Source organism: Pteropus vampyrus, unplaced genomic scaffold (assembly GCF_000151845.1).
Source record: "Pteropus vampyrus isolate Shadow unplaced genomic scaffold, Pvam_2.0 Scaffold20, whole genome shotgun sequence".
NCBI lineage: Eukaryota > Metazoa > Chordata > Mammalia > Chiroptera > Pteropodidae > Pteropus > Pteropus vampyrus.
The window spans coordinates 308452-327589 of record NW_011888801.1 but is presented as its reverse complement, the minus strand read 5'-3'; the positions used below and the strand labels follow the sequence as shown (position 1 = coordinate 327589).

The 19138-nt window shown below is 37.0% G+C and overlaps 2 protein-coding genes across 6 annotated transcripts in view; one reads left to right on the top strand and one right to left on the bottom strand.

Annotated features, from left to right (window-relative positions):
* Positions 1 to 513: 513 nt before the first annotated feature.
* On the bottom strand, positions 514 to 11040 carry ANAPC16 (anaphase promoting complex subunit 16). 2 transcript variants are annotated; one of them, XM_011355195.2, is made up of 4 exons: positions 10922 to 11040; positions 6692 to 6860; positions 2048 to 2122; positions 514 to 1338 (listed from the first exon to the last, which is right to left on the bottom strand). In XM_011355195.2, the coding sequence occupies exons 2-4, from the start codon at positions 6831 to 6833 to the stop codon at positions 1223 to 1225; spliced, it is 333 nt and encodes a 110-aa protein (XP_011353497.1). In that variant the 5' UTR covers positions 6834 to 6860; positions 10922 to 11040; the 3' UTR covers positions 514 to 1222. The 2 variants fall into 2 exon arrangements, with proteins under 2 accessions (XP_011353497.1, XP_011353498.1); XM_011355196.2 differs by lacking the exon at positions 10922 to 11040 and adding an exon at positions 10523 to 10695.
* The window catches only part of ASCC1 (activating signal cointegrator 1 complex subunit 1), an 81716-nt gene continuing 73258 nt past the window's right edge, over positions 10681 to 19138 (top strand). For 3 of the 4 annotated variants that reach the window (XM_011355198.2, XM_023527886.1, XM_011355199.2), the window contains exons 1-4: positions 10987 to 11154; positions 12379 to 12520; positions 13649 to 13748; positions 17344 to 17441. In XM_011355198.2, the coding sequence (XP_011353500.1) occupies positions 12409 to 12520; positions 13649 to 13748; positions 17344 to 17441 (310 nt within the window). In that variant the 5' untranslated portion in view covers positions 10987 to 11154; positions 12379 to 12408. Of the gene's footprint in view, positions 10854 to 10986; positions 11155 to 12378; positions 12521 to 13648; positions 13749 to 17343; positions 17442 to 19138 lie in introns of those variants that run through there. The other variant, XM_011355200.2, reaches the window with a different exon arrangement.

Here is a 19138-nt window from a genome sequence, read left to right as displayed (position 1 = left end):
CCTGGGCTGTGTGATCATGGGTAGGTTTTTAACTTCTCTGTGCTCAGATTCCTTACTGACTAAATGAGGTAACCATCTCCCTGTCAGGTCGTATGTGTTAAATGTTTTGAACTGAGATTAAGGCCAATTGCTACTGGCATTATATTCATTCATAGTTAAGCAACTCTAAGCAGGTCAGGTACAAGTTACTGAGGAGAAAGGCAAATGCTGAGGCAAAATTTGCATAAAATCTAATGATACTCCTAACTGTGCAGTGTGGACTCTGGAGTCCCATGAGGGAGAACAAAGGACACCTCTCAGCTTTCCAGGTTCTTCTCTATTACAATATAAAAATCTACTCAGATATTGTTAAGATTAATTCATATATTTCTGTAAAGATAAATATCCCTGAAATAAAGCAAATTTACCGTTTGCTTAAGAGAAATGGTTTTCAGATTCCCTTCTTATAAAAAGTAATTTGACCTCTTCCCTCTATCCCAAATCCCTGAGACTTTGAAAGGATAAAGAAACCAATTTGGAACTCTTTCAAAGGATTTATTTGCTACAGAATTGCTTGAGCCCACCAACAAGATGAACTCAGGATTTCTGTGTTTAAAGGATTTTACTCGCTGCTTTTACAAGTGCTTCGACATTCAAAAAGCAATTCTTTTTGCCAGCATTTGGCATGTCTAGAAGAGGTTAGAAAAAGGGTTAGAATCTATAGAATTAGATGTCTAAAAATAGAAAAAACCCCGAACATTTAAAAATTACTCATTTGGACAGGTCCTGAGTTGAAATCACATTCATCTGCAAAGAGAAGTGTTTTAGGTCAGAAATTCTGAATTTTATAACTCCAGATCCTGACCTCGGACTTGACTGGTGAGGCTTCCATGCAGTGCATGAATGTCAGGAGAGACGCCATTCAGTTGGCCAATTCTGGCATGTCTCCTACCTGGTTTGCGAAGTTTTATAAATCTCTTAAACCCAAGCGTCCTGCTTCCCTGACACCGATTGTCTCAATCTAACTCTCAAGGCTTTTTTAAACAAATGAACAAATTTTTTTCCTGCAACATCACACATTTAAATATTTGTTGCTTGTGGATAGAGAGAAATCAAGTATGGATGAGAATTAACAATTCAGCAACGGAGCTGTGAATCTCTGGATGGCTATGTAAGCTGTAAGAAAAGGCCTTCGCTGGCTCTATACTTGCTGTGCACACCAGAGGTGACTATCCAAGCAAAGTCAACCTGAAGAGGGTGTGAACCCCAGCAGTTGCTCGATGGGTTTAAACCGCCACTCATCTGCCTCCAGCTCTTCTACCAAACCAGCTAGTTTTTCCATCCGAGCAACTTGCTGATCTGTAAAGAGTTAAAGAGGTAATATATAATATGACTTATTTCCCACGAGACAGTTGCCAACCACCAACATGATGATTGGTTTAAAAATAATCTCTAGGACTTTTTCTCCTCAATATTCTAATAATGGGGTCTTACTCTATGTTGATCAGAAGACTTAATCTTAAAAATAGAGTAGTACTTATTCTCCATGTTATAGTGATGTGTACTAAGATCCTAGGGTTACAGGCAATTGCAGTTCCCTCCTGCCCATTATGCCTTCAATGGAAAAATGGTCTGGTGGGGGAACATAATGCCCTGATACATAAATGAAGGGCTGGTAAGGCATGATGGAACAGAAAAGGTGCTACCAGGATCTTAGAGTCCAAGTAGACCATGAGGTATTACATAAATACTTGAAGATGAAGATGATGATGGTAACCAGCGGAGGATAACAGTTAAAGGTTTCAGAAAGGAGAGGAAAAAGCAACATAAGAAAAGCAGAAAGCATTAACTGCCCTAGAAAGCTAACCCTTTGACTTCAATTTTAAGCCTTTATTCAGACATTAAATCTGGATTAAGGCTATAGAATGTTCTTGTCTGCAGGTAATTAGAAAGTCTACCTTGCTGAATTTCAGGAGTTCGACCTTTCTGAATCCCCCTCTTCAACCCCATTCCCCACCCTCCAGTAAATTCATTCTCATAGTTAGGTATATAACATTCATGTGCTTACCATGTTTCACCTGTTTAAGTGTAGATGCTACTTGATAGCTGAAAACCGATTCACAGAGAAATCTCTCAGAGCCATCTACAAACAAAAGAGAAAAAGTTTTCTCTCTAAGGGTTTAATGGCTTCAGTAAACCAAGTAAACATGCTCATTCTTTTCCCTGCTTTTACATTCAGGGTCTGCTTTTCAGTGTTTACAAAGAAGGTTTCTGTTTCATTTAGAACTAACACTGCTCTGTTATAAAAGCTACTTCTTCTATAGCTAGAATATTAATATAGTCTCTCTACTTGTTTAAGAGTTTAAAAATAGTGTTTAAAAAAACAAAAACAAGAAACCTCAGTCTGATGTCCTGGTCAACATCCCCCGCCCCCCAACCCAATAGTTTCTTAATGTTCTCCTATTCTGTATATCAGGCAAACACTGAAAGCCGACACATTTGGCCATATGACCCTTGTGCTATCAAAACACAAAGGTACATCAAAACTCTAAATCATTTTCATTCTAAAAAGTAATGCTGAGGGAAAAATAGTTCTTGTTGATTTTTAGTATATCAAATTACGTCGCTATGACCATGACAAAACACTGCTGGGAAATTTCTGTAAACGCAAATTGTAACCTTGATTTTCCAACTGAACCAAAACATTGCAATTTGGATGGCATTAAGAGTATAGTGCAATTGCAAAACCTAGCATTGTACTGGTGCTGAGAACTGGCAACAGGAAGGTAGCTAACTCAGTTGTCACAGCACTGAAGGTGATTGTGAAATATAGGCTAGTTCATGTTATTCCTTGTCAGGCAATGGCTGATACAGCAAAACATACCCCCAAAGACATCAAGCTCATGTATGAAATGTGACATTTAGAAGGGTAGCTCGAACCATTTGGAGGAGGTGCCTTATTGCAAAAATCCTGAAACAAATGGAGGGAGAGGACATGGCTGTCTTTTTTTAGTTGGGAGTTCATGCCAGCACTATTAGGTGTCAAGCACTCACCCATCATGTATTGGTGTGTCAGCCAGGTATTAAGTGACAACAAATTAGGACTAACACATTCTGGCTTCATGCTGACTTTCACACAAAGCAGACCTTATTTTAGAATTCATGGTAAACAGTAAGAAAAACTACAGATATTGTGTCTAAATGGCTTAAATATAAAACCAAGGGGGCTTCTGTCCAATATTATCTTCAAAATTGGTGCAAAATATACATATTTTTTCATACATTTTATGTATTATTTCAAAATATAATTTATTTCAGAAAGTGATGTACATTTTAGGGATAGTGTTATAGTCTTTAAATTCAACCTCTTTTCTACATATTGTGCTATATGGAATGTGATCCTATCTCCCCCTCCCATGCCCATTCCTCTGGCTGAATGTAAGTCATTTATGAGCAGATCATCTAAACTGAGCAAAAAAAAAAATTTTAATTAACTGAGTATTATATTGATCTTCATACATTTAAAGATCTAAGTAAGCTAATGGTATCATGGAGTTTTTCAGATAACTGGGCAGCAAATAACTATGAACTCCACTATGAGAAGAAGGGCTACATTAACATTTGACACCAGTGATGCAATTATGGTTTTTCTACGTAGATATGTCAGTATTTATTATCCTATTCATACCCTTGCTTAAAGAGTCAAATTATAAATCGCATTTTATTTTAGAAAGAGCAAACCATAGAGAATTAGAGCTCACTTCTCAGGTGGTTTCAGCCTGAACTATCCTGAACTTTAGGACCTCACATAAGGCCGTGGGAATTACTGACTATAAGGATCAGGCCAAGATGTATTTGGAAGTGCTTGGAAGTGCTACCTTCCACTTACAGCTAATCACAGGTGCTATAAGGATAAAATGCTTAAATTATAACATTTGCATATTTCCTTTGATAATTAACTTCAAAGCAAAAGGATGTGAGCTAATCTTTCAAAATGGCACTCTATACACCTTTCTATATGCCTTTGCCACTATCACTTTGCCTCACGATATGCCTATGGAACACACTTTGCTCATTTGCAGCTCTTTATTAACCACGAAGTCCACTGCTTCTTAGCCACATTCTATTAAATGTGTTATCTGTACCACTATAAATCCTGGAATTTCTTCAGAGAGGAGTCAGCCTGGGGGAATCTGTCTTTCACTTAGAAATTGTAATCAAACCCTTTGTAACGCACCAAGTAGCAATATATCAGCTTTCCTCTTAAGGGATAAGCAAAGGTTATAAATAGTAAAAAGTTAAGTAAATTGCCCAAATGTAACACCATTGCAACACCAATAAACAGGACGCTAACAACTTCATTTAAGAGAATATTACCTCACAAGAAATTAGACATTGCCAGATAATTTATATTTCAGTGGCCTACAATGTCACTAAAATCTAGCCACTTCTGTGCTGGAAAGCAGTGTCTAATCTGCTCACTAATTGGATAAGGACAATCTTAGCCAAGGACATAATACTGAAAACTGCTGTATACTGCTTATGTGAGGCATCTGTTATCAGTGAGTAGGTAGGTGCACAAAAAAGTTAATTCAGGTTAACTACAGGTTATTTGGGTTTATTTATCTTAGATTTAGAAGATGTAAGATCAAGTTGAATCTGTTAAAATTATCAACAGCATCTGATCTTGATTCCTGATCATTTTTGTTCCTTAGTCTGGACAGACAGAGTAAGGAACTACTCTATTTTCATATTCAATTAAACTACTGTAAGAAAAATGGTCATGTACATGGTGTGTTAATTGCATAGTAATATCACCTATAAACATGGTAGAAGATACTTCCAAATCTAATATCCTTATTAACTCACACTTAGGAGTACTCTTTTCAACTTAACATTCTTGATTTGACGAGGATAGTTCATGTATTGCCATCTCTAGTTTTTCAGTCTGTCTTTAAATCAGCATCTTTAAATATGGGTGAAAATTTTAACCTAAGATAAAGAGTCAAAACTATGCACTGTGAATTTAAAGTTGATATAAATTCATCCTACATTAGAAAGCCAACACATTCCTTCATAAAGCATATTGGGATGGAATAAAAATGGATAGAACTGTATAACTTGTTAGAACATCAACATTCAGACAAATCTCAGAAACCTTTCTTCTTTTAATGTTTCTAAGTAATCTGGTGTATACTGACAAAGAATGCTTATAGCTTTGAGATTAAGGAGGTACCTTCAGTATTAAGTTCTTCCTGTAGCTAGAATTTAAATGACTTCGACCTTAGAGTCCATTGTTAAACAGTGATTCCTCTTCTGCTGCTATAAAATTCATTGAGCAATTTAAATGCCTCCAACTTGTTTTGTGGGAAACTTTTTAATACTAGGTCTCTGGTGCATATAATTAAAGTCATAATATACTTTTAGTGCAAATATAGTAAACAAGGCCCCAATTGTTCACTGCCTCCAGACTCGGTGATACTAACTTGAGTATTTAGTTAAAACAACTGAGAAAACGAACAGGCAAAGACAGAAGTATATACACCTCAGATGCATCATTAACTACGCTAGTTGGTCATCTACTTCACTAATCATGATCTGAATCCATTAGAAAGCCTTATGGTCTTAATCTTTCCATGTTTTCCTATCAAAATAATTCTTCTGTTTGCCCTGGCTTAACCCAAAACTCTGCTTTTTATTATACCTGATAAACGTGAATAAAGATCACTCCAAGATGCTGACTCTTGACTATAGTTTGTACTTTTCTCGGAGACATTTCCAGATTAAATATACTTGCTAATACTTGCAATATTAAAGGCAAAAAAGATCTATAAATAAGCACAAAAGTGCTACAATCAAGTAGATTTTGAATGTGTAACAGGTTCTTTGCTGATTTCTTTCAAAGTATGATGAATAGTTTAATAGTTAAGAACCATTTTCATGAGATTCCCCTGGATGTTAGTCAAAATGAAGATTCCTGTACTGCGCCCTAGACGAATTCAGAATCTTTGAGGTGGGCCAGAAATGTGCATTTAAATAAGCTCTTCAGGTGATTTTTATGCTCCCTATTAAGAATTTATTAATGTAGCTCCTAAAGTGACGTGAATCTGATGAATTCCAGGTACCAATGCGTTTCATGCTTACAGCCTGTGCCCTGATCTTGCCCAGCCAGTTTGCAAATGTGTGTTGAATAAGATGGTGGATAGTATGACGCAAAATCCAGCGTCATAGAAAAACCACATAGTATTGTCCTGCAGTGGGCCAGCACTGTCATCTTCATATATAAGAATAGTATATTAGTTTTTCTTTTCAGAATCTCTTTGATGGGCTTAATATATCTGTAGGTTAACTACATAAGAAAAAAAGAACCCTATTAACCACAGAGAGATAGGCTGCTGCCAGGATAAAGCAAACTGGAACAGGAGGTCAAGAGAATTTCTGGTTCCAGTGCTGACTTTGTCTTTAACATGGTCAAATCACTTTCACTTTTCTGGGTCTAAATAACTCTAGGTGACCTCCTGATTGCCAAAGTTATTTTCAGCTCCAACATTCTGATTGTTTTAAAGATATTATTTTAAAATGGGGACAAAAGATGAAATGTGGAGCTGAAATCAGAGCAAATTTATCTCTAATACACTTAATAGCTTCTTTACAATTAACATTCATTGTAGGTCTGAATCCAATTTTTCAGCAAAAAGCAGCATGATATTACCTTCTAACATCTCTCCAGCTCCTTTGGGGTAGGTGAAAAGAGCTTTCCGTGGTGGGGCAAGGTCTGAGACACTGAAACCAGATCCAGTGACGGAACTTCCACTGACCCCGCCAGCTGAGGAGGATGATGAAGAGGCAGCCATTTCCTTTCTAGGAGAATTCTCACTTCACTACAGAGAAAGAAAAACAGCAACTGGCAAGTTTATGGGAGTGAGATTGACAACATTTCATTCTAGCTGCCATAAAAGCCAGCATAAGTTTAGGAAAGAATTAGCTCTCTTTTTTTCTACCCTCTCTACTCCCGCTATCTTTTATTGATGCCTCAGGCCAAAATGTCACTCAGGATTTTAAGTGAAAATCTGTTTATTCTTAGTTTTTCTACTTAAAACATTACTTTCTACCATTAGCGAACTGTTTATGTTGCTTGGGACTGACCAATGGTGATTTATGGATTACGAAAGGGGTGACAGGACAGTGCCAAGGTAGCAATTTGACTGAGGAAATAAATTATATGAGGATAAAACAACCATGCCTCATAGTACAGTCTGTCTTGGATACATCCTGACCAAGCCACACCAAAAATTCACTTATAAAATTTTCCAAATAAAATTCCAGAATAACACTGTGTTCTGTTCCCAAGGAAGGGGAATTAGTTAGGAAATACATATTGGCCCTTTTATTAAAAAAATTAAAAAATTTTTTCATCTAAATGTAATATACAAGTTGATCACTTGGTGGCATCCTGAAACTGGAACAAAACAGCGCAGGCAATGATCTGATTTCATGGCCTATTAGGAATAGAGCAGCTGTGGTATTTAATCCTGTCATATCAAAATAATTAAATAAATAAAAAAGTGCAAATGTAGATGAGAAAATCAATATTGAATACATGGTTCTTACAAAAGTTCAAAACAAAAACCCCTACTTTTATCATAGAAGCTTATACCACACATTTATAAGATTCTAAAAAAGTGTATTGTTTTCTTAAAAAGATGGTCTAGCACTGTGCTAATAGAATTTTCTGCCATTATGGAGGTGTTCTAATGTTGTATTTCTGTGATGTTCAACATGATAGCCACTAGCCTCATGTGGCTAGTAAACTTACGTGATTGAAGAATTGTATTTTAAATTTTATTTGATGTTAATTGAAATTTAAATAGCCATATGTAGCTAGTGGTTACTGTATTCGACAGTGCAGCTCTAGTATTTAGACTAAAAAAATGATTACATTGAATTGTACACTTTAAAATGGCTAATTTATGTTAGGCGAATTTTAAGCTCAATTAAAAAAAGATAAAAATGACTTTAAGCGGATTTTAAAAATGAATTTCCCTCTTTAACGGCCAGAGAGAATTTTGGCTGAAAAAATTTTTTTTTGCTAGTTGCAAAATGCAAATGTTATTAAAAGTTGCAACTCATTTTTGAAGGACTAGAAAAAATGAGGCAATGCTTTGCAGATAGAAATCCCATATATTCATAATCCAGTTCCCTAGCAAGGAAAATGATATACTGTGCATTTCTGAAAATCTAGCTGTTCTGTTTCCTTAATTTTGTGATGATGATTTTTAAAGCTGTGAGGGCAGCAGCGCTTAGTTTCTGATTTAATCATGTGTCTGTAAGTAATACTGATTAATACTGAAGTGAGATAACGGGAACAGTAAGGCAACTTCTATAATTAGAATGTCAGCCTATTTAAAAATGCAAATTGACTAATGACATTTTCAATCTTGTATTAGATCTCCTTTCCTTTTTTTTCTCTGAGTTCTGTAACTTTCCAAATTGTACTCATATTCATGGAGGCAATAACTTTTCAAGTTAGATTCATATCCAATCCTTTGGACCACACTAGCTCAAAATATAGCTTGACAAGTTTCTAAATGCTCTTTTATAAAAAAACTGCTTAAGCAGTAATGTACCAGGTCCAAATTTCTAAGTGGATTCCTGTTGGGATCTAAATAAAGTATACAGACAACTTAGCTATCTTTTAGAGAGTAGCTTGGTCTTTTTCCCATCAGTTCAGAATAGAACCCACTGTGAACTGTTTATATCTCTCACCTAAGATTTAAAACTCTAATATTTTTCCTATACCTTGATATATGCTTATTCAGTTGCAAATGTAAGGGATACTTTATATTTTGAAATCAAGTTGCTCAGCAGAGTACTTAAGCTACTGCCAGAGTGAGGACAGCTTAAAAGGCTAGACACAGTGTGACTTCTAAACTGAATATGATCAAAGAAATTCCCTTTCATCCTATTTTCTTTCAAATTCAGAATTACTAAATGCAATACACAAAACAGCCAGGGTTGAAAAAATGGAGTGCAGAAGTATCACAAAGCTAACTTTAACATAAATAAGCAGTCTCCTGCTGAGGTGGAAAGATACACCTAAGTTATTTCTAGCTTTAAAGATTTAGGTTAAATTTTTAATGCTATCAGCAGATGGTAACAAGAGTTTAACAATAAACCCTAATTTTTCACTGCTCTGTGGAAGGCAGGCATTCTGGTCACCAGCACCAAACATAACTGCTTAGTCTATACTAAGTAGCTGTTGATTTAAATAAATGTTTGCTACATGAATTAAACATTTCATAGGAACCACAAAGTTCCTTGAAGGTCATCAATTCAACTCCCTCATTTTACAGACGACAAAATAAAACTGAGGTGTAGAGGCTTATTTGCTGTGACATTTTTCAAGCAATGGCTTTGTTGGCATATCATGTGCCATGTGAGAGGCGAAACAGCATAGTAAAGAGCTCATACTCTGAAGCCTCTTGACCTGTGCTCATGTCCTGGTTTTGCTACTTAACTTACTATATAACTCTGGACAAATCACTTAACCTTTCTGTTCTTCAGCTGCCTCATTTCTAAAATGAGGATAATAATAGTACCTACCTCAGAGGTGTCATGAAGATTAATATAACTAAAGCACTTGAAACAGTTACAGGCACAATAAATATTTAATATTAGCTACCCAAAATCACTAATGCATATTTACCCTTGACCCCTTGACTCTTTCTCCTATGTAGATCTCACCTTTTCATACTTTTTAAAGTCCTAGTACACCCATGAAAAAGGTTCTAATTCTCTCCATTTGACCCTGAGTCAGTAAGCTCCTAGAGGGGAAAGGGTCTGCTCAGAAAGAGGGAAAATGTCCTCCATTAATGCTCTTAACAATTTCATTTTAAGGTTCATGACCTTAGGAAGAATCCTTATATCTAGGAAAGGGAGAAGTTGTCTTTCTATTCTCCAGGCCTAGCACAGAACCTGGATGTCATTTCCTGAATGAATGATGAACAAATGACAGAACACAGGGCTAGCCACTTGGCAACTGTTATACAGGGGACAGAGAAGCTTCGTGTCATGAAGATTGGTCCATTACTGTTTACTTTTTCTTTCTGATTCTGCAGATCAGGTTACACAACTCTCTCCGAGTAGGCCGCCAGGCCCAAGGTAGGTGGTTAGGTAAGATTTTGTTGAATGAATAAATATTGATGAAGTGACTTTGGGTTTGGCCATATCAGGGAAGCTAGGACTATTGTTACTAGAGATCTCGTAGGAGAGCAATGCTATTTTAGGCGACACAGTATGACTGCGAACACACTAAGATAGTTAAATATTTACTTCGCATACAACAGGGATGTCCTCGTATTCATAAACTACTTTCCTTCCTAGCAGACATATACCTATTTTGTTAAAAAGAATCCTTCTTTTTGAAAAAGCCTATCCAAAAGGCGCTGAAAGAGATACCCTGGCTACAATGGCAAATTATAAACAATCATTAAATTTCATCAACAAATCATTCCACCGCGTTCCACTTAAATAGCTGGATTACCATTCAAACAGATTCTGCAGCTAAAGCCAGGTGGGATGGAGAGAAGGGGGCGGCTGAAAGGAGGGTTCAGAATGCCAACGATTCCCAAACTAACTCCAAGACGCACTCCTTGCGCCTCTCCCCGCTTCCCCCACCTCTGCGCTTTCCTCCTCCTCTGTGCTGGGTTCCAAAGGGGAGACGCCATAGGCGCCGTCCCACTGCGCATGCACCACCATCCCTCGGCCCGCATGCGCAGTCAGTCCAGCGCGGCCTGAGGAAATTTTCTCTTACACGCCCTCTGCTGTAGGCTCCGGTTTTCCACCCATCTTCTCCATTTTACTAGTCCCTGCAGGTAGGATTCCGGGGATCAACTCCCTTTCAACCAAGCTCCCGAGGGTCCCTGAGCCTTCGGCCACTTACCTCAACGGTTTTGGCACTTTCTTCAACAGCCCCGCCCCCAGGGCCAGCCGGAGCGGCCGCGCAGACTACGACAGGGACGGCGACGTGCTTGCGAGCGTGTTGTGGTGGGCGTGGCCAGGCTCGGAAGGCGTGAGGAACGTGCTCCCCGTGAGGACTCCGGAGTCCTTTGTCGCTTCTCCCTACCTCGGTGTACCTGTAGCAGCAGACTTCCTCTTTTCTTTACTCGTTTTGGGGTACTCGGTTTTTTTTGCTTGCTTTTATGATTCAGGGCTTTAGCTTCCCTCACGACATTGCAGGCTTTCAGCTTTCCTCTCCAAACCACCAAGAAGCAGGGTTAAATTGGCCCCTTTCAGTCCTCTGAGAAGTCTTGTAGCCCAGGGCCAGTAGGGAAGGCAGATGAAGAGTTTGCTGCCTCTGAGGCAACCCCCTCTTCTTTCAAAGCTCATGGTCTGAGAGCCTGACTTTGACATTAAAGTCTTTTTTGTTAATGGAGGTCCTGGGGAATGGGGCACTAGGGTGTACTGCCCTTAAACTTGCTAATTATGCCCCCTCTTCCTCCATTCAAGTCTGCTTTCTATGTTACTTCTCACAACATGAAATCTCTCTTTAGTTTTGTAAGCAAACTACCAGTTAAAGTGACTTACTTGCTGAGGGTTGGACCAAGTTTATTTAAGGATCGATCTGTTTTCTTTGGAATTGTTTATGTATTTTGGGCTTCAAAACTATCCAACCTATGTGGTAGAAACATCCATTGAACTTAAACGTAATCAGCTCATAAACAATTCTTTTCTCCTGAATTATCAGTTCATTAAGTAGTGACTAGAAGCTTGGCTTCTCAGTGGGTGTTGTACAGTTTGTTGAGTTGGATTCTTCCTCTCAGCAATGTTTTGGTTTGAAGAACCATGTTGGTTAAGTCATATTTTAACTATTTTTGTAGGCAGCCTGATCTAATTGTGTATATTTCAAGTACCTCTGAAAATATTCGTAAACTACTTAGAGGCTTCTTTTCTCCTAAGGGATAAGCGTATTAAATATTCCTAATTCTCTTAATTATCCTGGATAGAAAGAGTGAAACACTTCAAAGTGCTTAAACACAGAAGGTTGTATTTTATTCCTTTTAGGTTAAAGTAATAAACAAACCTCTATTCTCTCAAAATTATGGACAGACTGTATATAAAAGGCTCAGTATCTTTTAATCACTTTTTTTTTTTGAGTGCTGAATAGTTTACAAATCACTGTCTAGAGTGAGCCAGGAATGGAGTAGTGTAGTGGATAATACAGCGATAGACTTAAAACAGCTTATGGGAAGTCTAGTGGAAACTGCTGCCTTTGCTTAGGATATACTGTGAACTGATGCCCAATTATGTTCTTTCAGGCATGCGTAATAGCCTATGTAGTAGAGATAGGGTTTTTATTTCTGATTAAAACAAAAGGTAAGGCGATCATTTATTTTTCAGGATTTCACTGAAATATTATTTGAAGAAAATATGGAAGTTCTGCGCCCACAGCTTATTAGAATTGGTGGACGGATTTATAGGAAGAATCCTATTCAAGAACAGGCTTATCAACATGAAGAAGAGGATGAAGACTTCTATCAAGGTAATCCTAGTCGTTCCATGGTCAGATTAGAAAATGTTCTCTGTATTGTAGAAGCTGTTCTTTGTTTTGTTTCAGGGTATTTCTGTGTGAGTACTGAAATTTGAGGTGTTTGTCCTCAGATCCATTTGTGTTGATGTCTAAGGGGACTCATGAGTTTGAGTTTGATGAGGTGTTCTCAGTTGCATTTGTAAATTATGTTTCATCTTTGAACAGAGGATTAAATGTATTAAGGGGTAATTTTAGTTAACTATTAACTTAATCTGTAAAGTTTTGAAGTAATATATATGTAAATTATTGAAATGAACATATGTAAAATATTTCATCCAGTGCCCAATAACGTTAGCTATTATTATTGCTGTTATTTTTCTCTTCTTTGCAGTCATATACAGGCAGTTCCAAATACACAATTAACATAACTTAATTTTAATAATTTTAATAAGTAAACAGTCAAGATGGATTGTAAACATTTTCAGGCTAATTAACTTAGGCTTGGGTTTAATACATAAACAGACAAGGCCTTTCAGGTTCTTTGCTTCCTTTTCCTTTTGCTTTAGAAGTTTTTTCATCGGGCCCTAAGTCTTGGAGGTTAGTCTCCCTCCTGATGCTCCCCATTGTTTCCCTTCAGCCTTGGGCCTTTGAGCTCCTTTATTTCACCCTTCTCCTTTCTGTTTGTTTCTGTTGTAACTTACTATAGAGAAAGTTCTCCCAATATCACTACTACTTCATTCACTAGAATAATTGTGTATCTTAATACTAAAAACAACTGAGTGGTACATTTTAAGAGGATGAATTTTATGTCATATGAATTATATCTGCATAAAAAATAGTAAAATTTTTTAAATTGTACCTTAGCTTTCCAGGAGAAAACAAAGAGAAACAGTAGTATGTATATACTACTTTTCCAAGGTTCCAAGACTGGAAGATTTAAAATAGTCATATGTTCTTTATTTTTTATTTTTTTTCTAAGCAGGTCAGAAGGAATGTCAGTATTCTGCAATGTGTCAAGCTGTTCTTTTTGTGTGTGCATATTGTTCTTTTTTTAAAACCTTGAGAGTGGTTGACTGACTGCTGGGGAGAACATGTCCGTAGACCAGCAGATCTGCACAAGATGTTCTGATTTCCGTACAGGCTTCATGGAGTGTGCCGAAGAGCCCTGTGATGGCTATGAGGTGGTACAGACCCAGCAAGGTTTCCAGTGTACTGTGAAGGCCCCCAGCCTGCTTTACAAGTGAGTGAGGCCCCCTGCAGCTTCGTGGGGAGGCATTTACCAGGAAACTCAGCTGGAATCTGACTCTTCTCCCTTCCACACGTAATTTCAATGCTTGCTTATTATTATTATTATTTTTATTATTATTATTTATGCTTACAGCACCTGGTCTTCCTAGGTGGTCTCCCATCCAAGTACTAACCAGGCCCAACCCTGCTTGGCTTCTGGGATCAGACATCGGGCTTGTTCAGGGGTAGCATGGCCATAGACCATGGACCATGGCTCCACTGGGGCGTGTACCCAGGACCTTCTGCGTGTAAAGCAGACGTGCTCACCGTTACACGATGGAACCACGTCCAATGCTTGATTATTAATGACAAAATAGTTTAATGTTTTATGGCCTAGAATCTAAGGACTGATTACAGATCAGTTTCATTATTCCATGTATACTACCCAGTTTTGTTGATTTTGCCTCATATATCTTTTGAATCCAGCAGTTTTCTCTTTCTTTGCTGCCACCCTGCTGCCTCTTCTGTGGATTACTTCAAATAGCCTGCTTACTAGTCTTTCCACGTTGATTCTTGCTCTCCTCTCAAATCAGTTCTTCACATTGAGGGTGGAGTGATCTCTTTGAAAGGCAAATCTGATTATTTTATTGCCTCTGTTTAAAATTCGTCAACATCTTTCATTGAAGATAGAATTCTGTTTTGTTAGATTAATAGTCAAAACCTTGAACGGGACTTAGCAGGGCCTGCATTTTTCAGTCTTAGCCCACACCATTCTTTACCTGGCTTTGCGCTTAAGCTCATCTGGTTTTCTTCAGTTCCTCAAAAGTGATGTGCTCCTTCCTGCCTTAGAGCTTTGGCATATGCTGTTCCCTTTGCCTTATAATCTCTCTTCTTCCTTGCCCAATTATATTCTTCATCCTTAGGGAAACTTGCTTTGACACCATCATCCCCACCAACCACATTCATTATGCTACTATATGTTATTGTAACACCCTCTAGTTTTCCTTTGTAGCATTTCTCAGTCTCATGTTTATACTTATTTCTATGTTATTTGACATCTCCATTAGATGTGAAGGGTCTTGAAGGCAGGCATATGTCTGTTACATTAATTCCCAGTACTCATCAAAGACTGGTATCCTTTTTCCAGGATCATCTTTATAAATTGTGTGGAAACTTTGTGATCAGTTCAACCTGTGCTTGCATGCCCACATTCTGTCCCATATTAACCACTAATATGGTTAGCATATATGGCTAACGGGCTTCTTTTGGGCTTATACCTCTGAGGGATCGGCTGGTCTAGAAAGTGCATAAATTCTTTTTCTGTGTTGTACCAGACGAATTAGGTCTTTCTAAGCTCCTCTGAGAGAGGAAAATCTACAAATACGGAATCAAATACCTTTAAGCTTCAAGAGGCAATAGTATTCTGGACTTTGAGAGCATTCTGAACCTTGAGTGTATTTTGAAATGCCTGTTAAGGATGAAATTATTCTGGAAACCCTGACAGCTCACTTTCCTCTTAGGTTCCAGTGACATTTTCTTCTAAGAAACATGATTTGAGGAAGTCGTAGCTCAGTTTCCTGATAAAAGCAATGTAACATGTCTTATTTAATGTGTGTATCTGCTACTGCTAAGGTGTGTAAAAGTTCCTTAGATTTTAGATTCACTTGATTTTTTTTTTTTGAGTATATTCTAAATACTCATTATGTTCCAGATGACTTGCATATTAGATTAGATATTGGGTCTGCTAAATCCTAATTAATAGACAAAATAGAAATTACCTGACTAAACTAGTTTATAATCAAAGTCTAATGTTGGTATCACCTGTCTGTGGATTAGCTCTGATATTGTGGTTTTCAGCCTCAAGTGCACATTAGACTCACCTGGGGAACTTTTAAAACTCCTGATACCTGGATGTACCTCAGACCAACTAAGTCAGAATATTCAGTTTTTGAGGTACCCCAGGTGATTCCATTGTTAGCTAAGATTGAGAACCACTCAATTTGGTAGGAAATTTCCACTTACATGTTTAATAATACAGTTACCCATTTACCGCATATTTGTGTTGTTATAGTGAACGTCTTAGACTTTCCACGTAAACGTCTTTTGAGTCTGGCTGTATTCTTAACTGGGAGGATGCCATTATGGGCTTAATGAGGATAGCATGGACTAAGCTATGTATGTGCCAGTTACTGGGAAGCCCATTTATGTATGATCACATTTAGTCCTTACAACAACCTTATGATGCTTAGGTATTATTCACTCCATTTTCATTAAGTGGGGAAATAGGCTTATAGTGGTTAAATGACTTGCTCAAAGTTGGTTTGATTCTGAAGCCTCTTTAACCTCACCTCAACCACTTCCCTTTCTAAGATGTGTAGACTGTTAATAACTCTTTAAGCCAACTACTTTTTGTGATACTCTTGTCCACTAACAACATGCTATCAAATAAGAGCTTAGTTGAAAGCCACCCCTTATTGATAAGGCCTGGAAAGACAAAGTCCTGACAGAGTTGATACAATAGCCTAACACAGAAGAAGACCACATGGGAATTGTGAGGTTCTAATCCTCTAAACATCTTGTTTTTTATAAAACTAGCTTACTACAATAGATCTTAATGGAAATAATTTGGCTTGGTTAGCCCATCTAAAAGCAAATGCATAGTTTTAGACAGTCACCCATGCTATTGGGTACTGTAATTGAAATCATAAAAGCTAAAATACTGTTGATGATGGGGAGTTTTTTTCTCTTAACTTTATAGTCCTGTGACGGTCTCTTAGTGCTTTATAGATTTTGAAACTTTTCTCCTGGGATCCAGTAGTCTCATTCACTGTAACGCGTCTAATTACTCTGGGTTTCAGAAGATAACTTTGATTGACAGTTATTTATACTAGTAGAGCTAGGCAGGTAATGTAAATGAATCAATAGATGATTGAAGTGAAGTAGGTGAAAGGTGGTAAGGAGTAATGGGAATTGTGATGAGCTCATGTTCTATTTTAGGGACAAGAGAAGGCTTCAGCCTATTGCCATTTGTTGAATCATCTAATTTATCTAAAGAACCTAGAAATCTAAATTTTTAGGTGAAATCTCCCAAATAATACATGTCTATTTGATTCCAGCCTCCTGAGGGTTACCTGTTTACTCTGTGCTTTTGAATCTATCCTGGTGGATCCTGCTCTTTAATTAATCAAGAATATGTCCCTTAGGACTCATAGTTAATTTAGTCTCCAAAAGGACAAGGTTCTACCCGCCTCAAACTGTAGTACCATTGGTTGCTGGAATTGCCTTTGAGACTATGCCAGCTTTCCTTTCACTTGAACTGCAGATTCAGATTTTAATCTAATTTTGAGAAGCAAACAGGTGTTGCATATAGATATTCTGCCTATACATTGAATTAACTTTAGGACATAATTTTGTCAGTAAGTTTAATGCAGCATGTTCTATAAAGCTGAATGACTTGTAAATTCCTCTACAAATATTGAGCTTTTATGGAAGCATTTTTCTGTAAGAGAATATCTCTGGCTACATGTGATTTAAACACAACAGAATTCTTATTTTGGTACATTTTTGCTTAATTTCCTTCCATTAATTAATTTTTCTTTATATTATAGGCATATAGTTGGAAAGAGAGGGGACACTAGGAAGAAGCTAGAAGTGGAGACCAAAACTTCTATTAGTATTCCTAAGCCTGGACAAGAAGGAGAAATTGGTGAGACCTAGTATATATAAGTTGTATTTACAATCCCTTCTGCGTGCGTATGGAATGATATAACCCAACTGAGCTGTTTAGTGACTATATTCTTTATGAAGTTCTACAGCTATTGCACTTTTTGTGATATATCAGTATCAATCTCCCAAATGAGGAAAGATATAGTTATACAACCTTATCTTGATTGACTACCTGGGCCTTCATTTACCATACACTGATGGGAGAAAGTTTCCAGATTTCATTGTGTATTAAGTTTCTTTTATGCTTTAGTGATGGAGTTTGTGAATTGTTTCAAGTTATAATTAGAGAAAACCAATGAGATTTGCCAATTTGAAATAAAGTCCAGCCCTTTCCATAACTGTTCTCCTGTTTTTACCTCGCTTTGTAGACCATGAAGGAAATGATAAGAGTAATGATTAAATTAACAACCTGATTTAAATAACTGCTTAGGTGAGGAAAAATAGTTTGGCAGTATAAGTCAAGTCAGAAAGTGACTGTACCTAGTCCCTCCTCATCTGCAGGAGGATATGTTCCAAAACTCCTAATGGATGCCTGAAACTTTGGATAGTACCAAATCCTGTAGGTACTGTTTTTTCTTATACATACATAGCTATGATAAAGTTTCATTTATAAGTTAGGTACAGTAAGAAATTAACAGCAATAATAATAGAACAATTATAAGAATATACTATAACAAAATTATGCAAATGTGAGAAAAAAAGAAAACGACTGTACCAAGCATCAATGTGAACCAAGTGCACAGGCTCATGCTGTAAAATGGCTTCAAGTGAGGGGCACTATAGGGACAAGTTTTAAAAACTCATCCTAAAACTATAGGATTTTCTCAAAGTCAAGTGCAACAGCCTCCAATAATCCATTTTCCATAAACACCCATACACTGTATTAAGTTTTAAGAGAAAATTACAAGTACTGTTCTTATTTTGTGCTATATAAGAGTAATCACTGTAACAGATAAGTAGCAATTAACTTTAGAGCAGTGCTGTCCAAAAGAACTTTCCGTGATGATGAGTATGTTCTATATCTGCACTATCCAATACAGGAGCCGCTAGCCACATGTGACCGAGTACTTGAAATGGGCCAATGTGACTGAAGAACTGAATTTTTAATTCTATTTAATTCTAATTTTAACTTTTAGTTTAACTAGCTCCATCTGGGCTCCTGTATTGGCCAGTGCAGTACAGAGTTCCCAAGCCCCTTGGTAACTTCGCTAAGCTCTAGCATAAGAATTTGAATGACATTTTTGAAAGACTTTTATTAAAATAAATACTCAGTTCATTAGAATTACAAATATAAAAAGGGCCTTTAAGCTTTAAAGTTCAGGTTACGAATATTGAAGTAATTTTATAATTGTATTTAAGCTTAATTCTCTAGTTTTTTTCTGATTACAAAATTAATATATGTTTTCAAAAAAAAGAGCTTGCAGAAATTATGTATTAGGTATAAAGGAAAGTCTTTTATAATATAAACCCCAGACATAATCGCTATTAACAGTTAAATATGTTCTTCATTTTTTTCTATCCATATAGTAACATACAATAATTTTTATCATATGGTATAAATGTTGAGGCCTTAGCTATTTTAAGATACTGAATCATTCTAAAATTTATCTAGAAAATGGTAGGCAAGTTGTAAAGATTTGATTTTGACTTAGAAAGCATAGATATTTCATTGTAAAA

Bases quoted from the DNA above. Each gene is read 5' to 3' on its own strand.
- ANAPC16 (XM_011355195.2), bottom strand. From the start codon at position 6,833: ATGGCTGCCTCTTCATCATCCTCCTCAGCTGGCGGGGTCAGTGGAAGT. The intron at 2,123-6,691 runs GTAATATCATGC...TTTTGTTTGTAG, and splicing joins AGCTGGAGAGATGTTAGAAG to ATGGCTCTGAGAGATTTCTC. The intron at 1,339-2,047 runs GTAAGCACATGA...AACTCTTTACAG, and splicing joins ACTTAAACAGGTGAAACATG to ATCAGCAAGTTGCTCGGATG.